This window comes from Panthera leo, chromosome C1, assembly GCF_018350215.1.
Source record: "Panthera leo isolate Ple1 chromosome C1, P.leo_Ple1_pat1.1, whole genome shotgun sequence".
Taxonomy (NCBI): domain Eukaryota; kingdom Metazoa; phylum Chordata; class Mammalia; order Carnivora; family Felidae; genus Panthera; species Panthera leo.
This window is the reverse complement of record NC_056686.1, coordinates 21,386,072-21,406,701: the sequence shown is the minus strand read 5'-3', so window position 1 is coordinate 21,406,701 and position 20,630 is coordinate 21,386,072. Positions and strand designations below refer to the sequence as shown.

At 41.1% G+C, this 20,630-nt stretch overlaps 1 protein-coding gene, 2 non-coding genes and 1 pseudogene across 4 annotated transcripts in view; 2 read left to right on the top strand and 2 right to left on the bottom strand.

Annotated features, from left to right (window-relative positions):
- Nucleotides 1-4,003: 4,003 nt before the first annotated feature.
- Nucleotides 4,004-4,137, bottom strand: LOC122229071. The gene has a single exon (XR_006206930.1). It is a non-coding gene; the product is annotated as a U11 spliceosomal RNA (small nuclear RNA).
- A 2,239-nt stretch (nt 4,138-6,376) lies between these two features.
- On the bottom strand, nt 6,377-6,483 carry LOC122228918. The gene has a single exon (XR_006206805.1). It is a non-coding gene; the product is annotated as a U6 spliceosomal RNA (small nuclear RNA).
- Nucleotides 6,484-9,132: 2,649 nt separating this feature from the next.
- Nucleotides 9,133-20,630, top strand: part of TAF12 (TATA-box binding protein associated factor 12) — a 32,221-nt gene continuing 20,723 nt past the window's right edge. Inside the window, exon 1 of one of the 2 annotated variants that reach the window (XM_042951452.1) lies at nt 9,133-9,238. Coding sequence is in view for 1 of the 2 variants with exons in the window: in XM_042951451.1 (XP_042807385.1) it covers nt 19,421-19,480 (60 nt within the window). In the remaining variant the exon portion in view is untranslated. Of the gene's footprint in view, nt 9,239-19,330; nt 19,481-20,630 lie in introns of those variants that run through there. The other variant, XM_042951451.1, reaches the window with a different exon arrangement.
- Nucleotides 12,060-12,209, top strand: LOC122228880 (annotated as a pseudogene).

Here is a 20,630-nt window from a genome sequence, read left to right as displayed (position 1 = left end):
CATAATCAGCTAACACACAGAAACTCAGCATGCAGGAAATCCACTAAGGTCAAGTTTCTAAATTAGAGAACTTATTCCATAAACTGATTACAGCTCAGGCTCCTAGCTGTGTATATTCTCCTTTTAGCCCTTGAATTTTTTTTTTTTAACATCCTTATTCAAGTATAATTTACATACCACAAAACTTACCCATTTTAAACGTACAACTCAATGATTTTTAATAAATTTATAGAAATGTACGACTGTGACCATAATGTATTTTTAGGACATTTCCTTCACCCCCAAAAGATCTCTCATGCCCATTTGTAGGGCATGCCCACGCTCCCCACCCACCATGGCCCAGCCACCGGTGTAAATGCCCACACCCACACTGAGCTCAGGTCCACTTTGGGGGAGGGCCCAAGTGGGGGCCATGCCTTTGTCCAGACTCTTGCCCTGGACCCTGCACTTTGACCTAGGCTGGGAGCTAGAGGACCCTCTACCTGGTCCTGCTGGCTCTGTGGGAACTGGCAGTCCCTGTCCCAGGGGGTCTCTCTGGTGACATTCACTTGGGGCCCTGATGCACTCACTGAGACCCCCCTGTACCTCCCACAGACCCCAAGGTGGGGGAATGGCAGGGGTCTGGCTGGGGTCCCCTTCCTATGCCCAAGGGTTTGGGGTCCAGCCCAGCTGCCAAGTGACCTTGTCCCAGCTCCCCCTCCCCAGGCTGGTGTGAGTGTGTGTGTTCGCACCCAGCTTCTATTTCATATTGCAAATGTAAATAAATAAAGGTCCTCCCACCTCCAGCTCCAGGCAGCCACTAACCTGCTTTCTTCTGCTTTCTGTCTCTATAGATTTGCCTTGTCTGGACATTTTACATAAAAGGAATCGTATAAAATGTGGTCTTCTGGGACTGATTTTGTCATCATTTGTATTCCAGTGACTATGTGTCTCCATTATCTAACTTTTTCATATATCCCATATTTTCATAGAAAATAGGAAAAAAATGGGGGTGCCTGGCTGGCCCAGTCAGAAGAGTGTGTTACTCTTGATATTGGGGTTATGAGTTTGAGCCCCACATTGGGTGTAGAGATTATTTAAATAAATAAAACTAAAAAAAAAAAAAAAAGAAGAAGAAGAAAAGAATAGAGGGAAATATGGATGAGCAAAATGAAAAAGCTTCACTTTCCCAATAAGTCTTTCCTAACAGATTCCACTATAGTTGACTTTCTCCTGGGGCATTCTGGGCAGCCAGAGACCTGATTCCTGTCAGAAGACCTGGGCTCACCTTTTGACTCGCTATTTTCTCACTATGTGATCTGGGACTCTTGGAGTTTCTGTTTTCTAATCTGTAAAGTGAACAAAATAATACTACCTACATCATTGGCTTCTATGATGAGTAATAGGAGTTAATGCATGCTAAGTGCTTAATATAGGGACTGGCACTCGATAAGCACACCATAGAGGTGAACCATTATCATAAATATTCCTATGCAACATTTTATTTTTATTATTATTCATTATTTTTTAAGTAAGCTCCACGCCCAACATGGGGCTTGAACTTGTGACCCCAAGATCAAGGGTCACATGCTCTGTTGACAAGCTAGTCAGGTGCCCCTCTATGCAACATTTTAATGAGTAAATGGTATTCAGTTTGTGGCTATCCCTTAGTTGGTTTGAGTTCTTACTGCTCTTGAATATGTAGGCCAGGGGCCAGTGAACTACAGCTCAAAGAATGGTTTTCACATGAGATGCCTGGGTGGCTCAGTTGGTTAAGCCATCCAGCTTCAGCTCAGGTTATGATCTCCCGGGTCAGTTCGTGAGTTTGAGCCCTAGGTCTGGCTCTGTGCTGACAGCTTGGAGCCTGGAACCTGCTTTGGATTCTGTTTCTCCCTCTCTCTCTGCCCCTCCGCTACTCATACTCTCCCTCTCTCTCTCTCTCAAAAATAAACATTAAAGAAAAAAAGAATGGTTTTCACACTATTTATTTTTTAAATGTTTATTTATTTTTGAGAGAACGTATACAGGTGAGGAACATAGAAAGAGGGGACAGAGGAGCCGAAGCAGACTCTGTGCTGACAGCAGCGAGCCTGATTCAGGGCTCAAACTCACCAACCATTGAGATCATGACCTGAGCAGAAGTCAGACGCTTAACCAATTGAGCCACCCAGGCACCTCTGGTTTTCACATTTTTTTTAATCATTTTTTTTTTTAACGCTTATTTATTTTTGAGAGACAGAGCACAAGCAGGGGAGGGGCAGAGAGAGAGAATCCAAAGCAGGTTCCAGGCTCTGAACTGTCAGCACAGAGCCCGATGCGGGGCTCGAACTCATGAACCATGAGATCATGACCTGAGCCGAGGTCGGATAATCAACCGACTGAGCCACCCAGGCACCCCTGGTTTTCACATTTTTAAATGGCTTGCAGGATTTTAAAAATAAATCAAAATAATACTATTTCATGACATGCGAAAATTATATGAAATTCCAATTTCAGTGTCTGTAGGTAAAACTTTATTAGAACACAGCTACACTCCCTTGTTTGTATATTGTCTCTTACTGTTTTGCAACAGCAGAGTTGAGTGGCTAGTAGATACCATATGACCACAAAACCTAAAATATACACCATCTGGCCTCTTTACAGAAAAAGTGTGCTGATACATGGTGGAGATAACTCTTCATCCCTTATGCTTTATAAAAAAAAAAAAAAAAAAAAAAAAAAGTACTGCAAAGGAACATCCAAGGCCTGTGAGACCAGAAGTCAGTGGCCTCTTCAGGCTGCCACCCGGCTGGTTTCATACTGGCCTTTCTGGTCTTTCAGCTCTTGGTCTGTCTGCCGCACGTTGGCTCCACCCTCAAGACTTTGCCTCTGCCTAAACAGCCCTTCCCCCAGACAACTTTGTGTGGGGGTCTTCTATTGCTTCTTCAGGTTTCAGTTACAAAGTCTTTGCTTCAGGAAAGCTTTCCCAGATCTCCTCCTCCCAGCCAAATTCAGCACAGTAGTACTCAGTTTGCTATTCTCTCCCCTCACTAAGACTTGTCAAGTCAGGCCCTGGATCTATCACTACTACAGTTGACCTTGAACATTGCAGAGCTTAAGGGTGCCACCCTCCCACCATTTACCCACTGTAAAAAAAAAAAATAGTATAACTCCTCACCCAGTATAACTTTTGACTCCTCCCAAATTGCCTTCTGTTGACTAGAAGCTTTACTATAAAACAGTTGACTAACATGTCTTTTGTATTAGATGTATCATATACTGCATTTTTCTTTTTTTTTTTTTTTTAATGTTTATTTATTTCTCAGAGACAGAGACAGAGAGAGTGTGAACAGGGGAGGGGCAGAGAGAGAGGGAGACACAGAATCAAAGCAGGCTCCACGCTCTGAGCTGTCAGCACAGAACCTGAAACGGGACCTAAATTCACGTACTGCAAGATCATGACCTGAGCCGAAGTGCGGACGATTAACCCGACTGAGCCACCCAGCAGCCCTAACTCAGCTTTAGAAAGGCATAGATATATGCATACATATCATATAGTCCTGGTTAAGGGGGAACATTTTTTTACAAAATCAGTTATGTGTGATGATTCAATCACCCCTGTAGACAGGTACCTAGGTGGAAGCCCGATATTCTCACTGTGTAATTCAGAGTACTCTTAAGGAGACTTGTAACTTGTTTGGCTTAAACCTCAATTCCTTCACCTGTGATACGGAAAACAGCCGCTCTTCCTACGTCAGCAATCACTAGAGCAGCTTTTCCACAACCAACGCAGCCGTGAATACGCCCTAGCGATCACAACTCCTTGACGTTTTTCAGTAACTGATTGACTTCCTAGAAAAAGACCTGCGTAACTGATTGACTTCTTAGGAAAAGACCTGCGTAGAGATTTTTTTCCATAGCTACCATTTCACATACTTGCATCAGATCCCTCAAAAAAGGGATAATAAACACCGCCCGAAATTACGACATTGTCATACAAGCAAAACCAAACTTGCAAATTCTTTCTTAACGCACTACTTCAAACAGGGGCGCCGGGACCAACGATCACCAGCTGCCCAGGTACCAAAAAATTATGCTTCCGAAATCTCTTGATGTCGATTCCGCACGAAGAGCAATGGAGCTGCCCTACGTGTGCCACTCACGACAGAAGCCCTTTTTGCCTTAACAGAACCTAAAGCAGGGTGGCAGCGTTGGCGAATCCCTCTTTTGCTAAAGGTGAAAACAAAGCTGAAGCAATTTCCTATTTCTTGTTTCTTAGGGTGAAAGGAGGAACTGCAAGACATTCTGGCCCGGAGGGCGATCTTCACAAAAAGACTTATGATTTGCCCTTTTGGTTTTTATATAGAAGTAAAGGCAAGGAGGTAAATTGATATGCAAATATGAGCGGTGCTTGCTGGGAAGGGACCGGCAGGCGCAGAGGGAGTGGCAGGGAAGAGCGTTTGTAGGAGAGGGCGGGAGAAGATGTCGCCAGCTGCAGTAGGCATGGGGTGGCACCTGTTGTATGCTGCGCGGGAGATCCGCTTCTGGGCGGCTCTGGGTACCTGTCTGCGGAAGACACGAATCCCACCCTATTAAAATTGAAAACGCACAAACTTGTGCCACCCCTAGCCATCGACCCGGATGGGGCCCCACCAGGCGAGCACTGGAGGCAGAGCTTCCCATTAAGAGAAAAATTGGGAGGAACCTACTCTTCTGCTAACGGATTAGCAGAGCGTTGCGTGTTCATAAAGTGGAACGACATCTGCTGCGCTGCCAGGAGTGAATTAGACACCAAAAAGCATTGAGTGACAAGAGATGCAGAATAAGGTACAGCATGACGACCATTAACGTGAAGGGGAAAAAAAAGCAATACATTTGGATTGGTTGAAGTAGATCTTTATCAACAGATATAAAAAAATGAGTGAAGGTGTTGAATAGGGTACCACATTAAATGATCAGTGTAACAAAGAGCATACACGTGTGCACATAAAAACCCAGTGCTATATGTTTTCTGACGCCACATACTTTATTAACTTTCTAAAAAAGATTTGTAAGAACACACATCAGTGATTACCTCTGGGAAGGAGGGAGGGATGAGACTCATGACACACAAGACTTTAGATTTACCTGTAATATTCTAATTATTTTAAAAAGCATAATGAACTATTTTATTACTTGTATAATTGAAATTATTTTTAAAATTGTTCTTGCTTTTGAGGGCACCTAGGTGGCTCAGTCAAACATCTGACTCTTGGTTCCAGCTCAAGTTACGGTCTCATGGTTCATGGGATGGAATCTCAGCTCTGTGCTGACAACATGGAACCTACTTGGGATTCTCTCTCCTTCTCTCTGTGCCCCACCACCACCTCATGTTCTGTTTGTCTCTGTCTCTCTCTCAAAATAAATAAATTATTTAAAAAATTGTCCTTGCTTTCTATATTTTCTCCCTATATTTCATTTTCTAAAGTCAGGTTTGTTGACATGTAATTTATATATAAATATACCTTTTTTATCATATGGTTTAACAAACTCATATAGACATGTATCTGGTACCAAGGTCAATCAAATATCAAACATTTCTATCACCCCCAAAAGCTCCTTTGTCTCCTTTTGTAGTCACCTTCTCCCCCTAATCCCAATCCTGGTAAGTAGTGCTCTTCTCTGGTCCTGTAGTTTTGCCTTTTCCAGAATGGCATAAAAATGGAATCAATCACACATCAGTTTTAATATAAAAACAGTATGTGCTAATTGTAAAAATGCTGAAACAGTACAGAAATGTGAGAATGTTTTCCCCAAACTACCATGAACAGTTTAGTGTTTCTCTTGCCAGACTGTTTCCTATGTACATATACATAGATTTTTTTTTTTAGTGTTTTATTTATTCTTGAGAGAGAGAGAGAGAGAGAGAGCATGAGTGAGAAAGGGGCAGAATGAGAGAGGGACACAGAATCCGAAGCAGGCTCCAGGCTCCGAGTTGTCAGCACAGAGCCCGATGTGGGGCTGGAACTCATGAGGTGTGAGATCACTACCTGAGCCAAAGTTGGATACTCAACTGACTGAGCCACCCAGGCGCCCCTACACAGATTTTTTTTTTTTTTTTTTAATTGTAAACTGTTTTTTAGAGAGAGTGTGTGAATGCTCGAGTGGGGTGGGGGGAGAGAGAGAGAGAGAGGAAATCAGAATCTCCAGTAGGGGCTCAATCTCACGACCCTGGGATCATGGCCTGAGCTGAAATCAAGAGTCCAATACTTAACTGACTGAGCCACCCAGGCTCCCCTACATTTTAAAACAAAAATGTAGACTGTCAGGCATTTTACTCTCCTTAAAATATTTTATTTATTTTTAATTTAAATTTTAGTAAGTTAATATGCAGTGCAATACTGGTTTCAGAAGCAGAATTCAGTGATCAAATTCAGTGAAAAATATTCAATGCTTCACAAATTTGCGTATCATCCTTGTGCAGAGGACATGCTAATCTTCTCTGTGTCGTTCCAATTTTAGTATATGTGCTGCCGAAGTGAGCACCTTAACATATTTTAATAATATATAGAGGTACCTGACCTCTACAAGTTAGAAGCTGCAAGAGAAGGAAGTCACATAAAAAGCTCCTACACAATAATAGGAAGCAGACCTGTAGTGTAAACTGGTGGAAGCCTAGATACGGGCACCGTCCGTTGTGTTTGTTGGGGGCTTCTCCTATAATCAATTCGCTAGTCACCTCTTAAAAACAAATCATTATTTGGGGCACCTGGGTGGCTCAGTCAGTTGAGCGTCCGACTTCAGCTCAGGTCATTATCTCACAGTTTGTGGGTTCGAGCCCTAAACCTGGCTTTGCACGGACAGCGAGGGCCCGCTTCGGATTTTCTGTATCCCTCTCTCTGCCCCAACCCCCACCTCTCAAAAATAAACATTCATTTTTAAATTTTTTAATGTTTATTTATTTTTGAGAGACAGAGAGAGAGACAAAGTGTGAGCGGAGGAGGTACAGAGAGAGAGGGAGACACAGAATCCAAAGCAGGCTCCAGGCTCTGAGCTGTCAGCACGGAGCCCAATGCCGGGCTCGAACCCACGGACCGTGACATCATGACCTGAGCCGAAGTTGGATGCTCAAGCGACTGAGCCACCCAGGCGCCCCCAAAATAAACAAACATTTAAAAAATTAAATCACTATTTCACTCCCCCTTTCAACACTCCAATGGCTTCCCATTGCACAATAAATAAAACCTCATGTCCTCACCATAGCCTACAAAGTCCTGCCTGAGCTGAGCCCTGCTTGCCTCTCCCAACTCTACCCGCCACTCTATCACTTATTAAATTCCAGCCACCTTGGCCATCTTGGTCCTTGAATAACCTTCCTTAGCTCAGGGCTTTCGATCACCCAGCTAGTTAAATCTGGTATTCTCTCTTACACTTTTGTGTACTTTCTAATGGTCTGTTTCCCACTCCAGATTGTAAACTCTCAGAACAAGGATATTTATTATCTGTCGTATCTACTAGCATATATACCCAGGACCTAGCAAAAAGCTTGGCACACAACGAGCACTGTTTGCTGAATGAGTGAATGTACATTTAAACTGGTCTTAAAAAGATGGGGTGGTAGGGAAAAAAGTGTGCCAGATCCTTAGGAGAATGAAGAGAGCTGTAGCAGGGAAATTAGGCTAAGGAAGGCCATTTGAAGCCTAATGGTGAAGGGGCCTTGAATCTAAGAATTTGCATCTGGTGGCAATGCAGGTGATTGGGAGTTTGGTGGGCCAAGGATGAGAAGATGTAAAGATAAGGAGGGCAGCTGGCTGGCTCAAAGAGCCTGTGACTCTCGATCTAGGGGTTGAGTTTGAGCCCCGTGCTGGATGTAGAGATTACTAAAAAATAAACTTAAAAAGTAAATTAAATAAGCTTAAAAAAAAAAAAAAAAAAGAAGGTTAGGTTACTGCACCAATATAGGTGGGGGACACCTCTTCCTGATTTCTGCAGGCAGTTACTATGGCTCACTTTGGGCTGTCATGGCCCTTTGTATATTCGTTTGTGTCTGCAGGTTCTTCATTTTAGTGTGAACATCACATTGGTTGGGACTGGGTCTTACATGCCTAGCACTTGGCATAAGGTAAAAAATGTTATCCCAAAGTGATGTAAAAACTAAAACCATCAGTTTAATGGTTACACACAGGACAGGATTAGGCTTTAAGTGAGAGTTCAAGTTGAGACTGCACTTATTAGAACCTTACCTAATCTCTCAGGGATTTTATTTTAAAGTTGTTTTTTTTTTTAAATTTTATTTTGAGAGAGAGAGGGAGAGAGAGCAAGAAAGGGGCAGAGAGAGGGAGAGACAATCCCAAGCAGGTTCCATGTTATCAGTAGCGAGGAGCCCCACGTGGGGTCTGTAACTCACCAAACCGAGATCAAAATCAGAGATCAAGAGTCCCACACTTAACTCACTAGGCCACTAGGGCGCCCCTCTCAGGGGTTTTCTTTAAATGATTACGTGATATAGGGGTACCTGGGTGGCTCAGTCGATTGAGCATCTGAGTCTTGATATTGGTTCAAGTCCTGATTTGGGGGTGGTGGGATCAAGCCCAGCGTCAGGCTTCATGTGGAGTCTGCTTGGGATTCTCTCTCTCCCTCTCTGCTCCTCCCCCATTTCAAAACAAATAATTTTTAAAAAGATTAAATGATGTATCGGAGTTAAGAGGCTTAGCAAAGTTCCTTGATGACAGTAAGTGCTCAATTAATACTATTTGCCAATCCATAGGTACAACCCGTCTCTCGTCTCCACGCTCTTGTGCTGCCAATTCCCTTGTTAGAGTTCAACGGGATTATCCACGGGGTGCTTCGGTCCCAAGTGGTATCTCTGTCTAGATACGACCATAAAGGCAACTAAATCAACTAAAAATGGCGACCTGTAAGACATCCAAGGGCGTCAATTATCGGCCGTGCTAGCGTATACGATACGCGGAGACTGAAAGAAACAGCAAGAGCAGGGATCGCAACACCGGGGTAGAAGGCAACGAGTTCGCCCACGCTGCCACCCAACCACAAGCAAGAAAAACCCCAACCGCCAGAGCGGAGAAACAGCCTAGGACCGCGACCACGTGTCAGAGAGCAGTCTGCGCATGCGTAAGCGAGGCGCGCGCCCGCCGGCCGGAAGAGCCGCGCGTTTCCGGGTTGGAGGCGGGGAGCGGTGCCGGAAGTACTCGGGGAGGGCCGAGCAGTCGGACCGGCTGCTGAGACGAACGCTTCACTGGGGCAGTCTCCGCATATCATGGGGAGATAGACGCTGCTGCCTGTGAGTCTTGGGCCCTGGCAGTTGAGGAAGAAGAGCGGGAGGAGGGAGTCAGGACCCAGACCCACAGTGGGTCAGTGTTTGAAGAACTATGTTGTGGAGGATACCGGGTTGTGCGAGGAATCAGGCTGTTGGGACGGGACTAAGGGGCTCCGGGCTCGGAGAAGACGCGGCTGTGGGGACCGGGGCTATAGACGGGACTTAGGGAACCGGGACGAATGTGAGTTCTCCGGCACCTGAGGGAAAGCGATGTGAGGGGAACAGGATTATGAGGACCCGTACTCTTAAGAGGAGAGGGTCTGAATGGAAAGGGGCGTGAAGACACGGGCTCCTGAAAGGTAAAAGCGGAGCTATGAGGACTTGGGCTCCTGAGAGACAGAAGCGGGACAGTCAAGACCCAGGCTCCTAAGGATTCAGAAACAGATTAGCGAAGACTTAGGTTCCTGAGGGGCAGGAGCGCTCAGAGACCACTTGGGTTTGGAAGGAACGGCAGCGGGCAGTGAAGACGGGCTTCTGTGGGGACGGGATCAGGGCTTGGAGACTCCGAAGTACCTGAAGGAACAGGGCTGTGAGAACCCGAGCTCTCCAAAGCGGAGAGTATAAGGGGCCATGGCTGCAGGGAGATCAGCCTCCAAAGGAAAGGGAGAGTTTGGAAAAGATGTAGTGATCCGTTTTTTTCCTCATATTCTCTGAATCCAGAGTGGTGAAGGATGTATTCAGGGGAAGACGACCCTTCCTTCGCGCTGCCTGCTTGGCTTTTGGCAGGCTTTTCTTGTGTCAGATACTTTTATCTAGGAAAGCCCACATGCAAGCATCTTCGTTTTCTGCTTCATTCTTACAAAGCTCTGATGTGAAGTTGAAGCCGTTTGAACTCAGTTATATACTTGATAAGTGCTTTAAATACCATTCCACTGAACCCCTGATTGAGCACAGATCTCTGCATCTCAAATAAAAGAATGTTAGAGATAGGGGGACAGGATGGCCCAGAAAGATAATCTTTGTAAAACTCCTGTTTTATAGGTAAAGAGGCTGAGGTCCAAAGAAGGCTTAGGATCACATGAAGCAATGATTGATTCGATCATAATTTTGATATAGTACCCTGCTGTGCCTAGCAAATAGGAGATCTTGGCTAATAATATCCTTGAAAACATGCTTCTAGAATCTTTGCTTTAACGTCAAACTCAAGAAGGACATTTTTACAAATTTAGTACTTTATTTCAAGTCTTGTGGCTGTATTGACATCAATACAGTGAATGTCACCAGTTAGGGAACCTTTAAAGGAGCGCTTCTCCTCCCCCTCCCCCAACCCCAATATAGTAAGCCATTTAGAAAGTTGCAGATAAATAAGTTATATCCTATATTTTTAGTATCAGCATTTATTGGAGATGGCTGCTTTTAGATAAGAATGTCAGGGATACCTGGACCAGTTACTTCCCTTCAATAATATCTTTTACTGAAACCTACACAGATTAATCAGGCACTATTGTAAGCACTTTCTTTTTTTATTATTATTATTTTTTTAACGTCTGTTTATTTTTGAGACAGAGAGAGACAGAGCATGAACGGGGGAGGGTCAGAGAGAGGGAGACACAGAATCTGAAACAGGCTCCAGGCTCTGAGCTGTCAGCACAGAGCCCGGCGTGGGGCTCGAACTCACGGACCGCGAGATCATGACCTGGGCCAAAGTCGGCCACCCAACCGACTGAGCCACCCAGGCGCCCCTAATTTTTTTTTTTTTTTTTTTTAATTTACATCCAAGTCAGTTAGCATATAGTGCAGCAAGATTTCAGGAGTAGATTTTTTTTTTTTAATGTTTATTTTTGACAGAGAGAGACAGAGCATGAGTGGGGGAGGGGCAGAGAGAGAAGGAGACACAATATCCGAAGCAGGCTCCAGGCTCTGAGCTGTCAGCAGAGAGCCCCACGCGGGGCTTGAACTCACAGACCGCGAGATCATGATCTGAGCCGAAGTCGGCCGCTTAACCGACTGAGCCACCCAGGTGCCCCCGTAAGCACTTTCAAGTGTTATATTATTTAATTCTCACAACTCCACGAGTTAGATATTGTCAGTCCCATTGTGCAGATAAGGAAATTGGTTCAGAGAGTTTAAGTACCTTGCCTGAAAACACATGGAACTAAGTGGCCCATCCCCAGTCAAACCTTGTATGTGTTTGACTAATTTTGTCTACTTTTCTAAGTGAATTCCTTTCCATATCTCAGTTTGCCCATCAACAAAATAGAAGTAACAGTTAAACAAAACATATTGAATGAAAGCACCCCCTCCTCCTTAAGATTTCTATTAATACCAAGTACTATAACTTGCTAGGGTACTTATATAGTGTAGTATTTGAGAGCTAAATTTCTTTGTTTTTAAATAAGCATAGATATTCAAGATCTAAAAATGGGACCTGATTAGAACTTTTCCTTACAATGGAGAAAGATATATTTAATTTTAAATTTAGGAGGTCACAAAAGACCAATTTGAAGAACAAGGACTTAAATTGGATTAACTTTACAATTAATTGCAACATGAATTAGATGATTAGGGAAATTGGGGTAACTTAGTTGAAACTACTGTTTTTTTTCCCCCAAAGGGTTAGCTTATACTATTTTCAAGTGCCTCTACTATATACAGGTGATCAAAACTTACCCCAAATTATGAAGTAAAGCATTCCCATGACACCATTTCAAAATACTTGATGGTTTAATTAATGACAATTTATTCTTGAGTTAACATTCTCATCTACATTTGCAAAAGGTACTTATTTCACTCATATGTAGCTCTAGCATTGAATTATCATAATAGTGTTTCAAAGTACCTGATCAGCTTTGTGCAGTGGCAGTATCGTAGCCAATGAGGTTTATCCGAGGCGCGATTATTGCTAATTGAAAACTCAAAGTACCTGATCAGAAAATCATTGTGTTAGAGAAGATCTGAACATGGAACGTATTACTTTTGACCTGACGTCTTCATGGAAAGCCCCAAAATACTTTGGAGACTATACACAACCAGTGTTTATCAGTCTGTATTGTGAAATAGGTGTGCCAGCGGCAGAAGACAAACTGAAATCTGTACATATGGACTTAATCTAAAATCTTACATTAATTGTTAGAGGTGTAAGGACTTAAGAATTCGGATCCCACTCTTAATTATAGATGTAGAAAATTTGGTCAAAGGGAGCTCCTATAACTCTGTGGAAGAAGTAGTATGATACCCAACCCTCCTGACTTGGGCCTTCCCTGTGCCATAGGACCCTCATCAGCCTCCTTTTGACCATTTACCACGACCATTTTTTTGCAGTCACTTTTTTTTTTGTATTGTTTTTTAAGTTTTTTTTTTTTTCAAAGCTTATTTATTTATTTTGAGAGAAAATCCCATCCCAAGCAGGCTCTGCAGTGTCAGCACAGATCCCAATGTGGGGCAGGAACTCCCAAACCTTGAGACCATGACCCTAGCCAGAGTCAAGAGTCTGATGCTTAACTGACTGATCACCCAGGAACCCCACTTTTTTTTTTTTTTAATATCTGAAGTCATAAAAATGGTTATAGGATGCCACCAACACATACTACAATGGTTGAAAACCTTTAGCTTTAATGCACTGATTTTTATAACTAAGATTTAGAAGAGAGGAGCATATATATTATAATATTAGCAAATATGTTTATTTGTACTTTTCATGTGCCAGGCACTCTTCTAAGTGCTTTCTATACATAAATTCAATGTACTGTCACAACAGTCCCATGAGATATACTTTATGAATAACTGCATTTTTCACATGAGGAAACTGAGGTATAAAGAGATTACAATAACTTGCTCAAGGACGTAAAGCTGATTAATAAGTGGCAGAGTTGGTATTTGAACCCAGACATTGCCACCAGAGTCTGTCCCTTGACCACTGTACTGTATTGCCTTTCTGTTAAGCCAAGACCACCTAAACAGAATCAAACTAGTCAAAAAAACTAATGGAAAGAAATGTTCCTCTCAAGTTTTACAGAATGCAATTAATGGATTTTTTTTTTTTTAAGGCTGGGAAATTTGAGCTCATTTAGATACGTCTAGAAGCCAATGAGGAAAGAAACAGAAAACCCAGTCATTTAAGTCCTGTACCACAGTGATAGGGCTTTTATGCCATCAGCCTGGTAGTCCCCTTTACTCCACTATTTGGTTTAAATAATTCCTAAACATTTCAGAAGTGAAAGGGTTTTAAAGACAATCTGTTCTTCTATTCCCCTATTCTCTTCACTTAAAAAAAAAAAAAAAAAAAAAATATATATATATATATATATATATATATACATATATGTATATATATTTTGGACTGGTTCAGTCCAAAGAACATGCGACTCTTGATCTCAGGGTTGTAAGTTTGAGCCCCAATGTTGGGTGTAGAGATTACTTAAACTATTTTTTAAAACTTTTTTTTAAAGTTTATTTTCTGGGGTGCCTGGATGGCTCAGTCGGTTGAGCTTCTGACTTCGGCTCAGTCATGATCTCACGGTCTGTGAGTTCCAGCCCCGTGTCGGGCTCTGTGCTCAGAGCCTGGAGCCTGCTTCAGATTCTGTGTCTCCCTCTCTCTCTGCCCCTCCCCCATTCATGCTCTGTCTCAGAAATAAATAACCATTAAACAAAATTAAAAAAAAATAAAGTTTATTTTCAGAGAAGGAGAGAGAGAGAGAACAGGGGAGGGACAGGGAGAGAAAGAGCAAATTCGAAGTAGGCTCCGCACTGTCAGCTCAGATTCCAGCATGGGGCTGGAACCCACAAACCGTGAGATCATGACCTGAGCTGAAATCAAAAGTCGGATGCTGTACCGACGGAGCCACCCAGGCACCCCTTGTGAAAACTTTTTTTTTTTTTTTAAGTTTTATTTAAGTAATCTCTACACTCCAGGTGGGGCTCGAACTCACAACCCCAACATCGAGTTTCATGCTCTTCTAACTGAGCCAGCCAGGTGCCCCCCAAAATAAAATATAAAAAAATATCTGTTGGGGTGCCTGGGTGGTGCAGTCTTTTAGTGTCTGACTTGATCGCAGCTCAGGTCTTGATCTCAGGGTCATGAGTTCAAGCTCCGTGTTGGACTCTGTGCTGGGCATGAAGCCTACTTTAAAAAAAAATGGCTAATGAAACAGATGTCTAGAAAAGGCCGTGGTCTTATAATTACTACAAGGTGTGACCCCCTCCCCCCATCTCCTAACCCTCTGAAAAATCAGAACCTCATAGTACAATGATAGGGTTGCAACTGGATTTCTGTTTGAGGCACAAGCTGTTAAAAGGAAAAGCAGCTAGGGCTGTTATCCTCAGCCTGTCACCCATAGTTTAAATGTAACTGGTGAGGAGGAGGGAGGAGAGACTTGGTATTTAATTGAACTCCCAGCCACACAATCTTGTTTTGATAAAATTATGAAGTCAGTTTTACTGTAGATTACTGGGGCATGGACTTTCTGGACTTAATTTCGTAAATCCCGTAGCATGTGATTTCCACATAGTAGGTGCTAGTAAGGGTTTACTGTTACAATTGTTCTCTCAAACTGTCCCACAATTGATGCCTCTGTTTTTACACAGTAGTACTTCCCTATTTCATGGCATTCCAACTAAGTGAGAGTTAGAAATTTGAGTAGCCCAAAGGCAACCATGGTATATTACATAACAGAATTTAGGTTATTTACAGTCACTTCATGGCATTGTGCTTGGTCAGTATCATCCACAATTGGACTTGATGAAAGTTGTCAGTAAACAGGTGATTTGGAAATGGAGTCATTGACCATTTCAGAATGGTTATGATGTTTTGCTTTTAAATTTACATACCAAAAAACCCACCCTTTTGGGAGTGCAGTTCTATGAGTTGTGACAATGCACACTTTCATGTAAGCACCATAACACTGCTCCCTAAAAGTTCCACCATCCCCAGAATTTTCTTCGTGCTGCTCCTTTGTAGTCAAACCCTAACCCACTCCAAGCCACTGGCAACCACTAATCTGTTCTCTCCATCCATATAGCTTTGCCTTTTCCAGAGTGTCATATAAATGGAATCATATAGTAAGTAGCCTTTTGTCTTGCCACTTTCACTTAGCATATGCATTTGATTATCCTTGTTGTTGCATGTGTCTGTAGTTCTTTCTTACTATTGCTGAGTAGTACTCCGTTATATAGATATATATTTATAGTTTATCCATTCACCAGTTGAAGGACAATCTATTTTTCCAGTTTTGGACAGTTATTAATAATGTTGCTGTAAACATTCACACACCAATTTTTGTGTGAATAGAAGTTTTCATTTCTTTAGTAAATACCTTAGGAGTGGGATTTCTGGGTCATATGATAAATATATACTTCACTTTATAAGAAACTGTAAACTGTTTTCTAAAGAGATTGCACCATTTTACATTCACACAGAAATGTATGATGATTTCAGTTGCTCAACATCCTCTCCAGCACTTGTCTATTTTTAAAATTTTTAAAGGGGCGCCTGGGTGGCTCAGTCGGTTAAGCCTCCGACTCCAGCTCAGGTCACGATCTCTCGGTCCGTGAGCTCGAGCCCCGCGTCGGGCTCTGGGCTGATGGCTCAGAGCCTGGAGCCTGCTTCCGATTCTGTGTCTCCTTCTCTCTCTGCCCCTCCCCTGTTCATGCTCTGTCTCTCTCTGTCTCAAAAATAAATAAAACCTTAAAAAAAAAATTTAAAAATAAAAATTTTAAATTATTCTAATAGTATTTAATGGTTATTCATTTCCCTCATTGCATTCCCCAGATGACTAATGATATTGAATATCTTTTCATGTGTTTGTCATCTGCATATCTTCTTAAGGCATAGGGTCTGTTCAGATCTTTTGTCCATTTTTTAATTGCATTGTTACTTTTCTTGTTGAATTTTGAGAGTTCTTTATATAACCTGGATTTATTTGTCAGATATGTGATTTTTAATATTTTCTCTTCATGTATGACATGTCTTTATTTTCTTTTATGGAGCAGGAGTTTACATTTTGGTGAAGTTCGCTTTATCAATTTCTTTCTTTTTTTTTTCACAAAGTTTATTTATTTTGAGAGAGAGAGTAGGGAGAGGCAGAGAAAGAGGGAGAGAGAGAATCCCAAGCAGGCTCCGCACTATTAGTGCAGAGTCCAATGCGGGGCTGGAACTCACAAATCATGAGATCACAACCTGAGCCGAAGTTATACGCTTAAACGACTGAGCCACCAGGCACTCCTCAATTTCTTTCTTTTGTGGATTATGCTTTTGGTGTTACATGTAAGAACTCTGTCCTGACCCAAAGTTATGAAGATTTTTTTTCCGTATATATTTTCTTCTAAAAGTTTTATAGTTTTACATTTTTAATTTTAAGTGTATGATCAGTTTTGAGTTTGCTTTTTTATAAGGTATGAGATATAGGTTAAATTCGTTTTTGTTGCTACTGCTGTATTTTTTGTTATATTTTAAAAAGTTGTCAGAACTACCTATTTTTTCAGAGGAAACAAACCAAATACTACTTTAATTCTTTTTTTCATAGGTAGCATATACACATGGTACAGAATTTAGGGTATATGATGAAAAGTAAATCTTCTCCCACCTTGGTCCCATAGGCCACCCAGATACTACCGTTCCCTTCCCTACCAAGATAACTGCTGTTATCAGTTTCTTATTTATCTTTCCAGGAATAATTTATGCATTTACAGTTATATGTCTTTTAATAGATGATAACAAATTATTCTCACTATTCTGTACCTTGGATTTTCAATGAACAGTGTATTTTAGAGGTCCTTTCATGAGTTTTTTCATTTTTTAAAAACAGCTTTATTGAGATGTCATTGACATTATCATACAATTCACCATTATCAGATGTACAGTTCAATGGCTTTTTTATACATTCAGGGTTATGCAACCAACCATCACCATAATCTAATTTCAGATTATTTTGTCCCCTCCTAAAATAAACCCTTTACCATTAGCAGTCAATCCGTATTCTTCTCCCTTACGCTTCAGCCCTGGCAACCACTAATCCACTTTCTTGTCTTGATAGGTGTGTCTGTTCTGGACATTTCATATAAATGGAATGATACAACATGTCTTTTGTGACAGGATTCTTTCTTTTATTTATTTTGTTTAATTTTTAAAAAGTTTTATTTAAGTAATTTCTACACCCAACATGGGGCTCGAACCCATGACCCTGAGATTAAGAGTTACAGCTCTTCCAGCTCAGACCTCGGAGAGTGATCTCCTCTGAGCCCCTCTGGTGTAAAATAAACCTCCTGCCTTCCAAAAAAACAAAAACAAAAACAAAAACAAAACAAAACAAAAAAGGGTTACAGCTCTTCCAATTGGGCCAGCCAGGTACCTCTGGATTCTTTCATTTAGCTTAATATTTTCATGAGTCTTACTCTTTTTCAGTGTATTTCATTGTGGTTATACCCTGATTTATTTAACTGTATCACTTTTGATGGACATTTAGGCTGATATTCCTTGTATGTACAGTATTATTTTTACATAGAAGTTCAACTGTAATATAAATTGCTAAACATGGAACTGTGGGGTCAAAACAATATATGTTTTTCTAATTTTGGTAGATACTGCTAAGTAGCCCTGTATAGAGACCTCTAACAAATTTATATTCCCCCCACTCCAACAACAGATGAAATGACTATCCATAAAATTTTCAGAGTACATGTAAAACTTTTTCATCATTGCCAGAGGAGGAATAAATAGTTTTAATCTGTGTTTTTATTGTGAATGAGAATAAAAGTAATTTCATTACTTTAAGAACTATTTGAATTTCTTGTGCTGTGTTTTTTTTTGGGTTTTTTTGTTTTGTTTTGTTTTTTGCAATTTTTCTTTTGGGTGGTTGGGTGCCTATTGATGTCTAAGTATTTTTTATATGTAAAAGAAATTAGTTCTTTGTCTTTGATATATATATTGCATATATTTTTGCTAGTTTGTCTTTTTGTCCTTTATTATGTTTGTTGCCATGCAGACATTTTATTTTTGTTTTTTTAAAAATTTTATTTATTTGTCAGACATTTTTATTTTCATGTAATTGAACATGTCAAGTATTTTATGGCTCCTGAGCTTTGGGTCATCTTTATTTTATTTATTTATTTTAAAATGTTTATTTATTTTTCAAAGAGAGAGTGGGTGCAAGCAGGGGAGGGGCAGAGAGAGGGGGTGACAGAGGATCAGAAGCAGGCTCCATGCTGACAGCAGAGAGCCCAATGCGGGGATGGAACTTGTGATCCTGGAGCTCATGACCTGAGCTGATGTCAGACACTTAACTGACTGAGCCACTCAGGCGCCCCCTTTGGGCCATCTTTAGAAGGGCTTTTCATTTACTGCTGAGAATTTTTTTTCCCCAATTTTAAAAATTGAGATAATTGTAGATTTATTTGCAGTTATAAGAAATTATAATACATAGTGGAACACCTGGGTGGCTAAGTGGGCTAAGTGTCAGACTTTGGCTCAGGTCATGATCTCTTGGTTTGTGAGTTTCAGCCTTGTGTTGAGCTCTGTGCTGGGATTTTCTTTCTCCTCTCTCTGTCCCTTCCTCTCTCTCTCTCTCTCTCTCTCTCTCAAAATAAATAAATAATTTTTTTAATTAAAAAAAAATAACATACAGAGATCTCTTGTATACTTTGCCTAGCTTTCTCCAGTGGTAACATTTTGCAAAACTGTTGTGCAATATGACAATCAGGATATTGACCCTGATATAATCCACCAGTCTCATTCATATTTACCCAGTTTTACTTGTATTTGTTGACTTGTATTCATTTGTGGATGTATGTGGATTAAGTCCTATACAATTTAGTCACTTTCATAGGTTCTTTTTTTTTTTTTAGTGTTTATTTATTTATTTTGAGAGAGAGAGAGAGTAAGCAGGGGAGGGGCAGAGAGACAGAAAATCCCAAGCAGGCTCCACACTGTTAGCAAAGAGCCCATTGTGGTGCTTGAACCCACGAACCACGAGATCATGGCCTGAGACAAAAATCAAGAGTTGGTCATTGGTTGGTCATTGGTCACCTCACTGACTGAGTCACCCAGAAGCCCCTAAAGGTTCTTTTATCTGTCATCACAGTCAAGACACTGAATGATTCCATCACAAAGGTCCCTCATATTGCCCTTTTGTAACCACATCTGCTTCCCTGCTACTCAGTGCCTAACAACCTCACGAATCTCTTTCCTGTTCCTAAAATTTTGTCATTTCAAAGATGTTATATAAGTACATTTTTGTATTGTCTTTTGCTCAACGTAATTCTCTGGAGGTTCATGTAAGTCGTGTGTATCAAGTTTTTTTCTTTTTATTGATAAGTAATTTTCCATGATCTGGATATACCAGTTTGTTTAACCATTCACTTCTTGAGAGACACCTGAGCTGATTGCAGTTTTTGACTATTACAAATAAGGCTACTATGAATATTCATGTAAAGGTTTTGGTGTGAACATAAGTTCTCATTTCTCTAGGATAAATGCCTAGGACTTCAATTGTTGGGTTGTGTAATAGTTGCATATTAAGAGTTTTTTTTTTTTTTTTCTGAGCCGACTTTATTGAGGTATAATTTGTGTACAATAAAATGCACATTGTAAGTATTTAGTTTGATGGGTTTTCAGAAATGTATGCAGCTGTGTAAGCATCACCCCCCTCAAGATATAGAACATTTATATCTACCTCACAAACTTCCCCCATACCCCTGTTCAGTCTCTGCCCCATCTATTGCTAGAGTTTAGTTTTTAGATCATTAGAGGTTAGAATTTCATATAAATGGAAACAGGGGTGCCTGGGTGGTGCAATCAGTTAAACGTTGGACTCTCTTGATTTTGGCTCAGATCATAATCTCATGGTTCATGGAATTGAGCCCCAAGTTGAGAGATTCTCTCTCCTCCCATTCTCTCTGCAGCCCCCCTCAAAATGAATAAACTTTAAAAATGAAATACAAATACGGGGTGCCTGGGTGGCTCAGTCGATTGAGCGTCAGACTTCGGCTCAGGTCATGATCTCACAGTTTGTGAGTGCTAGCTAGCCCTGTGTTGGGTTCTGTGCTGACAGCTCAGAGCCTGGAGCCTGCTTCAGATTCTGTGTCTCCCTCTCTGTCTGCTCCTCCCCCTCTCATGCTCTGTTTCTCTCTCCTGCAAAAATAAAAACATAAAAAAAATTTTTTTAATGAAATACAAATTTAAAAATTAAATAAATGGAATCATAGAGTATTTCTTTTGAGACTGGATTTTTTTTTTTTTTTTGCTTAAATATTTTTTGAGATTCATCCCTGTTGTTTTGTGTATTAATGGTTTGTTCTTTTTTCCCCTTTTTTCTTTTTAGAGTAGGCTTGACACCCAATGTAGGACTTGAACTCTGACCCTGAGATTAAGAGTCGCATGCTCTACCTGCTGAGCCAGCCAGGCACCCCCTCCCCCCCTTTTTTT